Source organism: Lissotriton vulgaris, chromosome 10 (assembly GCF_964263255.1).
Source record: "Lissotriton vulgaris chromosome 10, aLisVul1.2, whole genome shotgun sequence".
NCBI classification, from domain to species: Eukaryota; Metazoa; Chordata; class Amphibia; order Caudata; family Salamandridae; genus Lissotriton; species Lissotriton vulgaris.
Genome location: NC_141698.1, coordinates 58,411,444 through 58,428,944, shown reverse-complemented (window position 1 = coordinate 58,428,944; position 17,501 = coordinate 58,411,444). Strand labels below are relative to the sequence as shown.

General features: G+C 45.0%; 1 protein-coding gene across 1 annotated transcript in view; it reads left to right on the top strand.

The window, feature by feature from the left end:
- The window catches only part of DCTN5 (dynactin subunit 5), a 71,777-nt gene that overhangs the window by 27,064 nt on the left and 27,212 nt on the right, over nt 1-17,501 (top strand). The window contains exon 4 of the mRNA XM_086940452.1: nt 12,343-12,454. Within this exon, the coding sequence (XP_086796578.1) occupies nt 12,343-12,454 (112 nt within the window). The remainder of the gene's footprint in view (nt 1-12,342; nt 12,455-17,501) is intronic.

Below are 17,501 nucleotides of genomic sequence, written 5' to 3'. Positions count from 1 at the left end.
TTAGTTTGTCTGGTGGGAAAACGAAACGGCATGCAGTTGAGGGTACACATATAAGAAAGTGGGGCAGTAGGTGGAACGCTCGTAAGGTGTCTGACTTTAGTCCTGAGAGCACTTGTTGCACCTCTTCTTGCTTCTGTTTACACACTCCATCACTTACCTTTTGTAGCATGATTTGGACAGTCTTGTAAATGTAGCAGATGACCAGCTTTGTGACTTTCTGGCAATAACGCTTGTTCTCACTAGATGGCAGCAAAACACCAAAGAGGCTTTGCTATTAAGCACCCTCGGCCAGAGACGATAAGCCACATGTATCAAGCATTGTTGTGTGCTCAAACGTTTGAGAACGCAAAAAATGCTTTCACCTGCAACGCACCCTATTTTGCAATTCGGTAACCTGTTACCGAACCGCAAAATGTGTTTGCGATCCGCTATTTGGAAGGGGTGTGTTTCGGGCGTCCCTTCCAAATAGCAAATCCTAATGGTATGTATGAATGTTTTGTGACCGTGAATGTGGTCGCAAAACATTCACATTTATACCACCTACTTCAAGGAGATGTTAATCCATTCGTAAATGGGAAGGGGGGGGACCCCTTTTCCTTTGGGAATGGCAGCTATTTTTTTTTCTTCTTCAGAGAAGGCAGTGGTCCAACGGGCCGCTGCCTGCTCTTAGAAAATAAAAGAAAACTTTTCATTTATTAAAATGTTTGCTTTATTTAAATTCTATCACGGACATGGTGGTCTGCTGACTCTAGCAGGCCACCATCCCCGAAATTTTAGAGATTCCTTGGGGGTCGCAAATTGCAACCTACATCATTAATATTCATGAGGTAGGTCATTTGCGACCCCCTAGGAATCGCAGAAAGTGTTCAACACAATTTCATACATGCTGTTTTGCGATTTCCTAATTGTGAATCACAAGGATTCGTAATTAGGGAATATTGGAAAACTGTTGCTACATACATCTGGCCCAATGTTCACGTCTGATTCGCTTTATTTTGCTGTGTTTGTGGCTATTCCTGATCAGCAGAAAGTAGTGTGGTATTGGCGGAAGGACCATGTTAATGATAGTTGGTCCCTCTAAGCTTCAAACTTTGGCTTCTTTCTTGTTAAATCACTGTAAGGACTGATAAACATGTCACTTTCGTGCACTTTGAACCGCATGCCGCCATGAAAAAATAACCTAGAGTTGATTGTATTTATTTTAGTTTTTTGATTTTATATAGCGCGGACATGGCCCATAGGCATCAGAGCACTTTACAATAAAGCAGAACTTATCAGTAAGAAATGGAAAATATACATTTAACAATCAAGGGGCGGGGGGAGGCCAAGTTAGCCCTCCTATGAGATAGAGCGTTTCATACACATTTATATAAAGCATAGCAGTGACAGGCAGGTGGTACAGTACCACAAGCTGGACAACAATTGTTCATGCTGGTTGAGGTTGGTCTGCACTTGACTGGAGCATGAAGGGGTAGACACAGGTTAGCCAGTTATTGTTCAAACAGAAGAGCTTTATTTGAAGGTGACATGAACATGTGGCCAAGTGGAGGGTCGGCTGAAGAGGGTTCCAATTTCATGTATTGCTCTTGCTTAAAGATGCGGGGTTCCAGGAGAGCAGTTGGGCGTTTCATGAGTTTCGACCGTCACCTGAGATTCTCAGTTTCTTGGAGAGGTACTAGGATAAAGAGGAGTTTAGAGCTTTATGAGTGATGCAGGCAGTTTTAAATTGAGCCCTCGCTTCTATGGGAAGCCACTGAAGGGAGCATAGAATGGGGGAGATTTGGTCGAATTTCTTGTCTCCTGTCACAAAGGGGGCTTCCGTATGTAGCAGACCTAGGTGAACTTTGGGAATGCCGGAAAGGAGTGAAATTCCGTAGTTGAGTCTGGAGTGCACAAGTGCCTGGACAACAGATTTGAAGTCTGATGCAGGCATAAGGTTCATGATTCCCCAAAGAAGCCTCAACTGTAAGCAGGCACTCTTAACCATGGAGGAGATATGGTTCTGGCATCTGTTGATATTTAAAGGTGCCTTTAAATCTTGTTATCTTGTCACATTTGCTGTGTTCAAAGACCGAGGTCCAATGTCAGCTTATATCTTCTTACAAATTGCTGCTTATTGTATCCTGGAGATTAGAGTTTACAAAATCCTTTAACTTGCAGTCTAGTAAAGAAACGTAAAGTGAACTATCTGACCATCATGTTGGAGTACAGGCATTGTAAAATGAAAGGTTGTAAGATGTTTTTTCCTAAATTGCAACATTTATAGAGCTTGTAAATGAACTGAACAAATATTTCTGAATGTATTTCAGTAGTTGAAAAGCACTTTTTTTGTAATTCTCATTTGTGATGGAATCAAAGACTTTATTAGGATCAAAATAAATGAAAACACTTTACTTGGTGGTGTGCAAATGATGCATATTTGCTGAAACCCCGTTTGCACATATTGTTTGAATGCCTATATAGTTTTAGCAATAAAACTGCATGTCAGTGGTAAAGTTTGTAGCCATGACAATGGAAATGCACTGTCTGGAAATGAGTGCACTATCGCAACCTTCTTTAGTAATATACTTATTAAAAGTTTTAAACGTGATCTGAGAAACGTTCCTGTCCCCCGATGACCATGCTATAGTGAATTAAGGGTACGTCCTGCTCTAGGTGTAACCTATATGTGGGCTACATTCTTAGAATACATGGAGCAAAAGTTTAGTTTATTAAATCAAACAAAAATTTTTGTACAGCAGACATGCTGAACTCCAGATTTAAGGTATTCTCATATAACTAAATCCAGTTTTGTAAAGCGCAAACTACTCACCCTTACGGCTCTCAAGGTGCTGTGGGCCGTCATGGAAATTAAGTGAGCTATTGCCCAGAGTCACATGGTGCTGGGCTGATCTGCTGCCGGAGCCCTGGATCGAATCGTGAGCCCTGTGCTCCAAAGTCAGCTGTTCTGGCCGCTGCACCACACCTCTCCAAATGTGATAATGAAGAAAAAGACAACATGATATTAAATAAAATATTTGCCTAGGATCACACAATTTGAGACCAGTTTATGGGGCAAGCCCATTACAGCTAGGGCAAGTAGATTATTCAAGTCGCTAAGCCTGCAGTTCTGATAATATTTTCATGATTTACGAGGCCTAGTTAGGTTCTTGTGCACCCAAAAACACTGCCCCATGACGCAGTTTAACCTCTTTGCCAGACAAAAGGAAATTATATTGCCAAGTATGAGAAGAAAAAACACCCTCCTGAGAGAACCACCTAACCTCTGCTCCAACCTTTAACCCCGGTGAGTCCCCGCTTGCTCAAATAACCCACCAGCCCCCGGTCCTGCAAAAAGAAAGCACTGCCACAGCCTGTCTGCCCCTTTCTCCCTGAAAGGGCCAAATGCCACAACCTAGCTGCCACCTCTGGCTTTCCTCCCTCCTACATCATGAGACTCCAATCCTAGCCATCCAAACTCATCCCGGGACCTTGAGAGCTGCATATTTCACATAAACCCTTCCGTTCCATCCATGCTCCAGTATTACTGGTGCGTCTCCCACACCCCTAGCCTCCAAAAAGGATCTGTCCTTGAAGCCAACCTGCACCAGTTTCTTAGCTTTACACATTCTACCAACCTCTGGGAAGTCCAAGAAATTGAGGCAGGCCAGAGCAACAGTTGGAACAGAGACAGAGAGGAAGCCCTTGTGTAGTGTTGGCAATTCTGGGCAACATTTAGGCATCCATGACATCATGTCCTGACCCTTTAAAAATGCCGTCCCTGGCATAATTGGGGCATTATGTGACATATGGCCAGCCATAGTGCTACTGGTGGAAATTTTGGGAATATTTGTGGCATAAGTTAGGATCATGCAAAAACCACAGTTGATGGACAGAATGCAGAACAATGTCATACATTCACCCCAGTACAGAGATCTGGGCCTGAATCCATCGTTTTTTTGCACTCCACACCACCCCAGTTCAGACATGGCCATATGCAAATCAGTCTGACCCTGTGCCTCATGGGAACAGTCCAGCCCGAACTGCCAAGCCATGCCTTCCCTGTACCAGAAACAAGCTTCTGAGGACCGGTTTCTGGCATTCCAGCCGTCTTCAGCCCGGCTTGCTTGAATCCAGTGGTGTGGAGAGCATGGGACTCACGTCTGAGCATACCCATCCCACTCGGGGTGACAAATGCAAAAACCACAGTTGATGGACAGAATGCAGAACAATGTCATACATTCACCCCAGTATAGAGATCTGGGCCTAAATCCATCGTTTTTTTGCACTCCACACCACCCCAGTTCAGACATGGCCGTATGCAAATCAGTCTGACCCTGTACCTCATGGGAACAGTCCAGCCCGAACTGCCAAGCCATGCCTTCCCTGGACCGGAAACAAGCTTCCGAGGACCGGTTTCTGGCATTCCAGCCGTCTTCAGCCAGGCTTGCTTGAATCCAGTGGTGTGGAGAGCATGGGACTCACGTCGGGGCATACCCATCCCACTCGGGGTGACAAATGCAAAAACCACAGTTGATGGACAGAATGCAGAACAATGTCATACATTCACCCCAGTACAGAGATCTGGGCCTAAATCCATGGGTTTTTTGCACTACACACCACCCCAGTTCAGACATGGCCTTATGCAAATCAGTCTGACCCTGTGCCTCATGGGAACAGTCCAGCCCGAACTGTCATGTCCTGACCCTTTAAAAATGCAGTCCCTGGCATAATTGGGGCATTATGTGACATATGGCCAGCCATAGTGCTACTGGTGGAAATTTTGGGAATATTTGTGGCATAAGTTAGGATCATGCCATCCTTGGGCAAATTCTGACCTTGACATAATGCTGGTAATTCCTGGTATAGTGTGGAAGATAGTGCCTATTTTAGCTCCTGAGAGAGTGGTAGTAATTTTGGCACATTGTAAGTACCCATGAAAATGGTACCCAGCAGTGTCATGATGAAAACCATTTGCAAACAAAACAGGTGATGGACCGAAAAGCCATGTCCTTCCCAGAACGGAATCAAGCATCCGAGGACCGGACCGGTTTCGAGGTAACACCTCTCATCAGCCCGGCTAGCTTGACTCCAGTGGTGTGGAGTGCCTGGGACCCACGTCTGGGCATCCCCAGCGCACTTATGGCGGCTTTTGTAGTTCGGACTGGACTGTTCCCATGGGGCACAGGGTCAGAGCTGATTTGCATATCGCCATTGTCTAACCCAGGGTGGTGTGGAGTGCAAAAAAACGATGGATTTGGGCCCAGATCTTCGGACTGGGGTGAATGTGTGACATTGATCCACATTCGGTCCATCACCTGTTTCGTTTGCATGATGAAAATCATGGCAATATGTTGGTATTATTGACAAATTATAGGCATCTGTGTCCGAATGGTGCCCCTGCATAATGGCACGCACCGTATGCAGACCTGGATGTTCAGGTGAAGCTTGACCTCATCAAAAGAGAATTCATGGTGTTCTCCAAAGAACAACAAGCAAAATCTAGTCCAAACTTCAAGGACATTAACTCATGGATTTGAGGAATACTCCCCCCCTAGGGCCCAGTGTCACTCTGTTTCATCTTGGAAATTGTCCCTAAACTAGGAATATATAGCCAAGAAAACCAAGATGGCCTGAACCCAGCTCTCTCTACTAAAGAAAGTGAAGCCATTCTTTCAAGAAAACAACTTTAAAGCTACCTTTTTAAGCTGTCGTACTCCTTGCATCTGAATGTAGACAGCACCCTGCTCCACTACCTCCAAATCTCCACACTCGCCTTCATCCAGAGCATTTTACATACACTGTATCAATGGCCTAAACAAATATGACCTCACTCTCACCTGTATAGACTCAACAGGAGTCACCATCTTGAAAACTAGATGCATCATCTACACCGCACTGGGACTTGCACCCCTGCCTATCTAGCTGACTTCTCACTTTCTTCATGGCTGTCTGACACACAGCCGGGACACACTCAGACTGGAAATGAAGGGCAGAAAAAGAAGGTAAAAGGTATTCTCCCTCCTTATACGCCGCACCATATCATCAGATGTGCCCCACCCCTGGTCGAATTTAGGAAGGAGCTGAAGACAAACCTCTTTAAACACAACATCAAAATGCACAGTCCAATGTTATTCTTCATAACCAACTACCACTTCATTCTGTTGTTGACTGTTTTTTGCGTTTGAACACTGTTCACATTCATCTGCTTCTGACTTGGATTGTGCTGTACAGAAAATATACACATGTTGGCCTTGCCTGGTATAATGGTGTCTTACGCAGCTTAACCCCTTCGATGCTCATGACGAGCAAAGCTCGTCATGAGGCACGGTTGAGCTGTGCTTATGACGAGCTGAGCTCGTCCTGAAACAATGGGAATCGTCCATCAATCAGCACAGGAGGGGAAAACTCCTAGCAGCCTAGTGGTTAATGGTGGTAATTCCTGCTATATAATTGGTCAGCCAAGCAATGATGGTGCCAAGGCCGGCCGGAAAGTAGCTAGTTTTGAATACAGCGCCTCCAGACACTTACGAGTGATTTACTGTGCTTTATAAATCCCGATTGATTGATTATAGTTGAAGCAATTTCAAAGAAAAGGAGACCAGCGCAGGTTAACATCTGTAATGAGTGTACATGCTTTAGTGAACTCCCCCCAAAAAAACCTATCTGTTTTTACCGATGCTTGTGCTTTAAAGAATGGATTGGACAAAGAAAATGTACTGCATTTGTAATTGCCGTGTGTGAGCTATCCTTGGATGGATGTCTGTGGGGCATCCTTTCAGCCCATACTGCGGGATGACTTCTTTCAGTGGCAGCCTGATTCTGTTCGAGTGCTGCATACAATTGTTTTATCTATTCCCCTGTGGGGTAGACCTTCTACCTGCCCTCCCAGATAAGGTCAGTTCAGTCTCGATAACCGGGGTCCTTTACCTGGGCCATTTTTTTTGTTGATATGTTTTTGTGAATGTGAGCTGCATTAGGCCAGACTGAAGGTCTTACACCCTGGAAATGTCCAAACTCTCCCCCCGGAACAACACAAGAGTACCAGAGGGTCTAAGAAAGGAAAAGGGGGATCTGTAGTGTGCGAAACTCAAACAGACAACAAGGGGCCCCTGTACTAACCTATAGAAACGGTATTCATTGACATCCTAGTAGATGGTCAGAGATACCCATCAGTCACCACTCGGAACCGCCCTTCATCATTTGGGAGTCTTCCAAAACCATCCACATAGATGTATTCTTTTTAAGCAGAAAGAGACCGAGGTGTGGAACAGATCTCTTCTACTGAAAGAGCAGTGGTATGGTATGCCACTTCTCAAGGCCAATAACTGGTGGAGTGTGGTGTGACTGGGGGAGTGCAGTGCAGGAAAAATAAAGTGCAAATAATGAGAAAAGGGTGTATAAAATTGGATGAGGGAGTATAGAACAGGATTTATTCAGGTGATACTCACTCCACCAATATTAAAAATCTTGTGTTCAGACAGTTTAAGAAATGCGCTGTCTAGATGTGGAACCAGGTTGACATGTTTCAGCAATATGTTGACATAGGCGTCCTTGCTTTCTTCAGGACCTTACAACAAAGAAATGCTACTGCATGTATAAAAGAAATAATAATAAGTGAAAGCTAAGAAACACATTTCTCAAACAAGTACTTAAGTCACCTGCAGTTTCTAGGTGAGGAGTCCTGTCTCGTTTCTTACAGCTATGTAGTTCACTAGAAGGGGTTAGAATAAACTCCCCACCCCCCCACCCCCCATACAAGGGGCATATGTTAAATGAGTGGCATGCTGCAAGGACCTTGTGCTTTGTGAGTGACATTATACATCGATTCAGTAATGCTGACTCGGAATGTGGACTCGGTGCTCTGCAAGTTTCATGACATGCAGTATGGTGACCTTTGAGTGGCACGACACACAAACCCACTGCTCTCTGATTGGTTTGTCACGTGTATCCAGTGCCCTCCGAGTGGCATAGCACGTGGGCGAATGATGTATATTTGACTCCACACAAACATCTGTTGCCATTTGTGTGGTACAGCATTTACATCTTCTGCAGTGTAATTGTCCAGGTGAACCCATTGCCATGTGACTGGCAAGTCGCCCTGGTCTGCTGCTAAGTAATTGGCTTGACGCTTGGACCCACCGCCACCTGTACATGTCGCACGTGTATTCTGGGCTGTGCCGACACCCACCACGCGCCATGAAGACACATGGCTAAATGTTGCCGGTTAGTGTGTTGATTATTAATGTGACACACTTTCTTCTTATGGACAAGGCATGATGCTTCAATTCCAAAGGCATTTTAGGTAACATATTTATCCCACTTCTAAATGTAGGTTTTCCTGCTAAAGAAAAGACCGTGCAGCGCGCTGCCCCTTAAATGCAGCGAACGCGAGTACTGAAGGAGTACCATGGCTCCAACCTACGTTTCCCCATTGTGCACAAATTCAGCTAATTGAAAGGGAGGTTATTCAAGTAATTAGCAGGCATTTTTCAATGCGTAGAAAAGTCACTTAATCAGCTACTCCGCCTCGCAGCAAAAGCGCTGCAGACCAATAATGGTACAAAGAACGTAGGCCCTTTTGAAATTGAATAATTTTGTTTCCGAGCACTATTGCGTATTGCCTGACCAACTGGTTCTTGGTGATGCAGCAGCAACTCTCCTAATTTACTGGCACCTTCTACACAATATGAGGATTTAAAACTAGGACACACTGATTGTGTTCCTCATTTGTGATCAGCCTTCGTAGGTCTTCTGGGTCCATGTGAGGTTTTTAAAAATGTATGTTATTTAGTTTGCTACTTTACAACGTTAGGCGTATGCACACCTAAGGACAACTTCAGCAACCATTGTCCCGTCTTACAAGTAAGACACTACAAAACTTGAATTATATCAAAAGGAGTCATATGTTTGTAATCGTGAGATATGTAAGTAAGGGAAGTGAGTTGCAAATGGAGTTGGTGAGAGATGGTTAGGTTTGAGAAGGGAGGGAACAACACATAGCCTAGTTTTAAGGGCTGATAAGCTCATTTAATAGTAAACATTTCCATTTTGGGCGAAATAGGGCTGATAAACTTGCTTAATTGAAAAAAAAATCCTTTTTTGTGAAATAGCTTTTCTTGAGATAGTTTTCTTTTCTGCAAGAGATTTCAAAAGCTTGACGCTGCTCCTAAGATGGAGCATAGCAACTAGTGATCCGATGTAAAGTGTTGGAAGTGAAACAATTTTCAATTGTGTGTGGGCACTTCTGTCATTTTAATGCTGTAGATGTGGATACCCACCCTACTTGCACTGCAAAGATCACATGGGCATAAGGCAATCAAGAAAATTGGACATCTCTTTGGACCCCTGACTCCACACTAAAAAAGTTGCAGGTAATTCAGAATTGTGCGGCTCGAACCCTGCTCCAGCTTCCCCGCAGGACCTCTGTGAAGGCCGGACTGACAAGATTACATTGGCTTCCGGTGAAAGACAGGATCAGCTTCAAATCCCTTTGTGTTGCTCATCAATCTTTTTGGGAAACTGGGCCACTGATCAGTCACCCTTTAATCACCCCCTATCTTCCCAGCAGACAACTTCGGTCTACCAATGCCTTACTGGCTGTTGTGCCAAAGGATAAAAGGTCTAGATAAGGAGGTCGCTCCTTCTCTTTGAACGCGGCCAAACTGTGGAACAGTCTACCCTTTCATCTCAGGTCCAACTCTGACCTCACCTCTTTTAGGAAAAATTAAAAAACTTTCCTGTTTAACAAATAGTTTGTTCCTCCTGTATTCAGCCCTACGGGCAACACTTGTTAGCTTCAGCGCTGGGACGCCTCCGGGCAGCTATTCTGCGCTTTACAAAACTCATTTTCATTTCTTTTCATTTCATTTGGCTACTAACCGGTAGACAGATAGAATTGGGGCATAGTAGAGACGCCTATTAGTGCATCTGCAGAACTACGGGTAGCTACGGCCCGTACCTGCAGTTGTTGGTTATCAAGTTGCCAAAATGGTAAGGTCTTCTCATGACCAAATGTAGTTACTATTTTATGTAGCTGTTCCCCAGTAATTAAGGATGACAAAATGTCAGCAAATTTTTGCACACTAACTACTGATCACACAGGTATGTTGATTCACCATGCTGGAAAAAAACACTAAATGATGAAGGCCCTACATATCTGAACTCTAGTGTTTAATGGCACTTCTTGAGAAGACAGATGTGCTCTAATGGAGAGTCTGGAAGGTCACTTACTCAAACTGCAGAGCGTTTGAAGTGTATGGTCCATGTATGGGAATAGTTTGCTAGGGAAATGGGTGAGTAGCAACACTTTCTGTCTTAGACAGGTGATAAAACTATTTTCTTTAACAGATTTTAGTAATCTCATAATATCAAGTGTGAAATGGTTTTTTCTGGTCTCTTGTAAGTCTAACCACTGGCAACTGCTCGGATTTAATTCCAGCCCTCTGTTCTTTTGCCCACCATGCCGTCTCAGTGTGGACCCAGCCACATGCACAACAGTCTTGATTGTGCTAAATTAAGAACTGCCAGGCTGGGTCCTGCCTGAAACAGAACAGAAGCAAACCAGGACCGGTTTTGGCCCTAATGGGGCTGTTCAGTTAGGTGTAGCTTGAAGTGTCAACACTCTTCATTGATTTCAGCACGTGAGTGCATAGTAGACCAATTCTCATATTGTACCTGCAGGTGTTGAATTCGCTGGGTTGCAAATAAATTCCTCTTTCCTCGCCTTTCCCTGTGCCACGGTCAGCATTGTGTGGGAATGTTTCCTCTTATATTTGACTGCCTCAACAAAGTAGATGGAGTCAGGAAAGACTCCTCTCTTCCCATCTCCCACTTCAACGTTTGTAATCCTGCCACATGTCTGCCACTTTACTCTGTGTTCCCATGTGCCGCATTTCTTCATGCTGTGCCGTACGGTTTCATGCCTCATCACACAACCACACAGTAAAAGGGCACAACCACACAGTGAGCTGGAAACTCTTGCACAGAAGGGGGTTGCAGCTAAGGAGGGAATGCGCTGCACTGCAGGGCTTCACTTAAAACTTCCCCAGGCCATGGGGATTGGTGCCAGTTGAGCTCCTTATGTTGTGAGGAGACAGTCAGTGGCTATTATGGGAGAGCCGGGAGTCCAAAGCCCTATTTGGCATGACCTCGTCTCCCTTTTCCCTATAAACTCACACAGTGAAAACGTATTCTTACTTTGGCAGGTCTGTCCCTGGCAGAGGCACAGGATTCAATATCATTTTTGAACCAGCTCCTCTATTGCTCAGAGAGTATACCTTAATAGAGGCAGCAGTATGTGACTCTAAAGGACACTGTTCTGTTCGCCCTCTACACTGAGGCCAGAAACGTGTGTAAAGCATTAGCCTATCTGTTCAAGAGTGATACCTTATCGAGATGCCCTGATTAAATGGCCATGACCTTCTGTCTATAATGATCCTGAGAAATGAGGTCCAGGGAGGATCGTAATATGGTTAACAACCCTTTACCATGTGTGGTCAACACTACACAGAGCACTTTGCTTTGTTTCGCGAGGGGATAAGCTTGATATTTGTCCTTGCTTTGTTGTTGCTTACACTGTGTTGGTGAAACAATTAATTAAGAATTTGGCTCACATTGTGCTACCTATCAGCAACGCTGACTGGAGGCGGCCAATGTAGGAGATATAACACTCTTAGCAGCACGTCAACGTGGCAACGATTAGAAGAAAGTGTTCTTTATAGTGGAGAAGTGTGGCTCAATAGTGGAGAAGTGTGGCTCAATGGTTAGAGCGGCAGACCCTGATGCAGAGGTCTAGCCCCCGGACCAGGGTTCAATTCCCCGCCTCTGCGGGTCTTGGGCTCAAAAATTCCACGGACCTGATAATTCTTGCCTCGGTGCCTATTCCAATCATGGAGTCCCACTCTGCAACTCTGGGCAATAGCTTACTTAATCTCCACAAAGGCCCCCACAACGCTAAGGATGCCTGGCCTCCACCTGGGGGGTGCCCAGGAGTGGACGCCTCACAGGGAAAGCCAGAATGGGTTCCACAGCGGTATTCGTACAAGCGCCTTGAGACCCTTGCGGGTGAGTAGTGCGCTATACAAGTATCAATTTACAATTTACAATGGACCTCTCCCTTCCTATTTCTAGGTTGATATCTTGACTGATGCAGACCCCTCACCTTTTTCCCCTTCTCATAAGAAAAGGTGAATGCACACTGACATAGCACTACCTGTTCACATGTGTCATCCTGCGAACAGATGTGGACCTATCTCTGCCTGTATTAAAGTCTGTATTAATTCAAGCATTCATTCTGTCACTTTGCTGTTCATTGAATAACATTATTACCATGGTCTCAAATTTTTTTTTGTTTTGCTCCAGGGTGGCCTTCTTCCCGCTGCATATTGGGGACCATGTTTTTATTGAAGAGGACTGTGTTGTGAATGCGGCACAGATTGGTTCCTACGTCCACATCGGAAAGAACTGCGTCATTGTAAGTAATGTTTTTTTGCCCTGTGGTAGGATTTGGGATACCACAATGTACTTTCTTCACTGGTGCTTCACTTAAACTGAGCATTATCTTCATAAGTCATACTGTTGCATATGTCGCATCCGAATACGTCAGCCATTTTAGACATGCTGAAGCTCAAGCTCTTAAAAAAGAAAAAAAAACAATTGAACAGCAGATGTGCTGCTAGACAGTATGGGTAAAAGACATTCACATTGACAATGCCAATAGCGTGGGCATTGCTGAGACGTAATGGCTTTGCCTGTGTTTTTTTTTAATTTCAGGCCTCATATTTCCTAAAGTGGTAGTTTGTAGATTGATGCAAAAACGACGACTGGCCTCAGTGCTAGTACAATATCATAACTATTTATAGATGCGAATAATGTAATAATCTGGATGAAGGATATTTAAACAACGAAAGAAGCCCCCATTTAAGACAATTGTTGTCCAGGATCCGGAAATTGGGACCCGGAAGCTGTTCGTACTGGAGCAGGGAGGCCGCGTGTTATTTCATTGATCTTAGACTGCCTGTATTGTCAATGCTGAAATCGTCGGTACACCTTGAATATAAAGCTGAATTATTCAGTGACTAACTGGACAGGGTCTGGTTTTAACTTGTTCATAGGCTTTCATTTTTAGCCTTGTCCATAAACTTAATGGGTGGCTCCAGTCGAACAAACAGTAAAGTCTTTTTACCTTTACAAGGTCCTTATCTGGCTTGGATGGTTGGTCCCTCCTAGCATCAAAAACTCGTTTTTTAACATTTAAAGAATGCAAGACCATAAAGTCCAGCTGAAGAACGATTGATTGTTGAAAACACTTGTCCTGAAGAAGGTGAAGAAATTAGTTGTCACTGAGACGCTGCTTCGACTTTTTTCCTTAAGTTTTCTTCAATTTATTTTGAGTTTCTTCAACTTGTAGAAGAAACATTTTGTATTGTATACTTCTTTGAGATATTGTTTTTAATTCTGTCAATACTGTAATGTTATTTTGCATCATTTGATTTTTATTGAATACAATTCTTTCACTTATACTGTGATCACCTCTCCACTTGTATATTTTTCCTCTCAGACCTCTAATTCAAAAACAGTGTTTAACCTGGCAATTTAGCTTGTTTGGTTTATTAGATAGCTATATTTATGATTTGAAGGTTGGTATAGCTCATGATCCATACTGAGGGACTATCCGAATTACGGAGCATTTTGCCCTAAAACAACAATTGTCTTAAATGGGAACTTCTTTTGTTGTTTAACTTTGTTACCCTGTCTCTATTTTTAAATAAGGGTTACTCCCTTTCCTTTTTGACATGAAGGAAAATTAAGCCATGCCAAAATTCACGTTATCATTAGCACAATGCACTGTCCAATGATGTTCTACATGGTACTGGAGTTTGTTTTCAAACTGTATCCCAAGTTGTCAATCAGTCAGCATTTGTAGAGCGCAGCACGGTCACTCCTCGGGGTCTCTGGGCTCTAGGGTGCGAGTTTCCATTAAAAAGCCAGGGCTTGAGGAAACAGCGGGAAGAGGGAAGAAACAAGCAGAAAATGGCAAAACAGGAGGGAGAAAAACAAACAATCAAAAATGGCAAAACAGAGGGCTGAAAAAACTAGCAGAAAAGGCGAAAACGGGGCAGAAAAACTAGCAGAAAAGGCAACATAGAGGGAAGAAAAACGAGAGGAAAAGGCAAAACTAAGCAAAAGAGGGCAAACAGAGAACTGAAAAATTTGCAGAAAATGCAAAACCGGGCAGAAAAACCAGCAGAAAAGGCAAAATAGAGGGCAGAAGAACGAATAGAAAAAGGCAAAACGGATGACAGATGAGCGAGCAGATAAGGCCAAACAAGACAGAAAAGTTAGCAGAAAGTCAAAACAGCAAGAAACAAGCAAAGGCAGAAACAGAGTTGAAGGTAGACAGGTAGCAGAGGGGAGCAGACTGTGGGCAAGCTGGACAGAACTGTAGCAGGGGAAGCTGGTACGAGGACCTGCTCAATGGAGTCGCGCTGCGGCCTCCCTTAAGTAGGTCTTGGGGGTAGGGTGGGGCTCTGGGTGGCAGGAGGAGGGAAACTGCGGGAAAAGGAAAGAAACGAGCAGAAAAAGTAAAACGGAGGATAGAAAAATGAGCCGAAAAGGCAAAACAGAGGGCAGATAAATGAGCAGAAGAGGCAAAACAGTGCAGAAAAACGAGCAGAAAGCAAAACAAATCAAGAAACGAGCAGAGGAGGCACGAACAGTGCAACAGGTAGACAGGCAGCATAGGATAGTGGACTGGTGGCTAACTGGACAGGAGAGCTGCCGCAGGGTGAGCTGACTTGAGGACCTGCGTCCTGAATGCCTTGATAGTTTAGAAAATGTCCTAAAAGCTTCTGCTTTGCTGAGATTTATTTTTCGCAAACTTACTTTTAGAAGTTTTTTCTACTTTTAAAAATCATGGGTATTGTGAAGTTTAAAAAACAAAAAACTTCTTAAAGTTGCGGAATAAAACCGCATTGGTTTCAAAGTGGGCCCGCATCACCATACTTCTCTCTAGAAGCTCAAAAGCCATCTTTGGCGGGTGATCCTTCCTGAAATGCAAAGGCACTAACCAGTCTGCCTAGAAAACAATCCAACTAGGCTTGAAGAAATTCGATTCCCGGCGCGGCAGGTTTCTGGACCAGGGTCAGCGGACTCGATAATTCTCTCGCCTCGGTGCCCACTCTGATCAGCGATCACACTCGGCAACTCTGGGCATTAGCTTGCCTCATCTTCACTAACGGCCCCACCAGACCGCCGGGGATGCCTGGTCTCACCCTGGAGATACCCATTAAGGGACCATCTCTCAGGGAAGCCAGGAAGGGTTTCGCAGCGGTCGAAGCGCCTTGGGACCCTACGGGTAAGTAGCGCGCTATATAAATGCCAATACATTACATACATTACATTACATATCAAGCACTTATCCTGCGTTACCCCCACAGCGTACTGTGCTGTCCATTCTTTGAGTATCTGTATACTCTGCAGACTAAAGGCTATCACATGACATGTCTATAACATAGCGTGGCGCTGTGTGGCCTTTTCCATAAAAGCACTCCTCATTTCCAGTGGAAGGACACTAGATGGCGCTGTTGTAGCAAAGTCTAAAGACCACTTAGCAGTCGAAGCTCTATTGACCTTGGCTGTTTGTAGCAAGCTTCCAGAATTTTATGTTCAATTTTAAGCACCAGTTTATATTCAATACAGTTATTGCTCAAATCTTGACAATATGAACATCATTTTAAACATTGAAAGTTCCAATACACATAGCTAATTGTTACGGGTGCTACTTTTGGTTCCGTTGTTGTGAATGATGAGTCTTCTTCTGCAAGCCAGGTACCATGTGGGGGGGGGGGGCATTAATGTGCAAAGTGCTCTTAAAGGGTGAGGAGTGCAGAGGCGGCTCGCGCTTCCGCCAGGGAACCCTGCATGAGAAGCGTCTGTGGAAAGTGGGAGATTGCAGGGGATGATGGGTAGGGAGAAGGCGTCTCTGTCCCCTTGTCTTCTTCTGTAGTCAGTAAATCGAGCAGTGTGCAGCCCCAGACGAGTTCCAGGGCATATTGGTTTTATCGCAGCTTGTCCAGTAAAAAATGTAGCAAATTGGCCATCACATTGTTCATAATGTCTCCACCTTCTTCTTGCCTTTTCAAGTACTGGGTTGGTAGGAAATGTTGAGTTGCAGCAGGAAGCGCAGTTTGACTTTGGATTAAGGGTCCGTGAATCAATGCGCTCGAGCTGACCCGAGCAACCGGACTGTGGGAGCACCCTGTCACGTGCTGCAGGAGGATCCGAGGAGGGATTTGTGATCTTTGATGAAGAAGGGGTCATGTCCCGGAGGATCAGGTCAGAAGTAGGGAATCTCAGATCAAAAATATGGTCTACTGATGTGTGGGTTCATTGGCCCAGTAATAAAGTTCAAGAGAGTTGAGATGATCCCTTGAGAATAGTGATACTGATTGGTGCTGGGTGGACGGTATGAACATTAAAATCACCTTGCATGGAAATTTATTACAGGTAAGCGGAGCAGAAGAAGCAAATAGAAGGAAAGACTTGGTAAAGGAAGTGGGCAGTCCATTAGCATCAGCAGCTGTGAATGGTGTTGGAAAGAGGAATTCAGATGCTATTTAAGGCGCCGGTGTTTTCAAAGATACATCGAGCGCCTCAGTAGGCAGCATTCAACGATGCTGCTAGACTGATTACTGCTGCTTAACGAACTGATCACATTGCACCATTTCTCCAAGAAGCATTTACAGATTGGTCTGTTTTGGGTTCGCAGTCCTGAAATCCGGTACCATGAATTATGTGCCACAAAGACAGTGCATCTCTTAGGGTTGCGCTCGCTCACCATCTAATTCAGTCCACTAGAAGCACCTGTCCCTGCAAATATCAAGACCGACCCCTCTGAGTGCATTCAAAGTTTAGCTTAGATGCCTCCATCTCCGGGTCTGAGCTTCTTCTGGTACACCGTATTGATCTGACCAATCCAACCTCTGACTGGTCCTCCTATATCTTACTAATGGTACTTTAAATCTGACTAGGTGTATTCTAAATCTGACAAGTAGTGCTCTAAATTGATCTTCTGCTTTGACACCACATCTGACCTCCCGCTGGTACACCGCTTCTGACCTGCTGCTGGTGCACCGCATCAGACCTGCCGCTGGTGCACCGCATCAGACCTACCGCTGGTGCACCGCATCTGACCTGCCGCTGATGCACCGCATCAGACCTGCCGCTGGTGCACCGCATCAGACCTGCCGCTGGTGCACCGCATCAGACCTGCCGCTGGTGCACCGCATCAGACCTGCCGCTGGTGCACCGCATCAGACCTGCCGCTGGTGCAGCGCATCAGACCTGCCGCTGGTGCAGCGCATCAGACCTGCCGCTGGTGCACCGCATCAGACCTGCCGCTGGTGCACCGCATCTGACCTGCCGCTGGTGCACCGCATCTGACCTGCCGCTGGTGCACCGCATCTGACCTGCCGCTGGTGCACCGCATCTGACCTGCCGCTGGTGCACCGCATCTGACC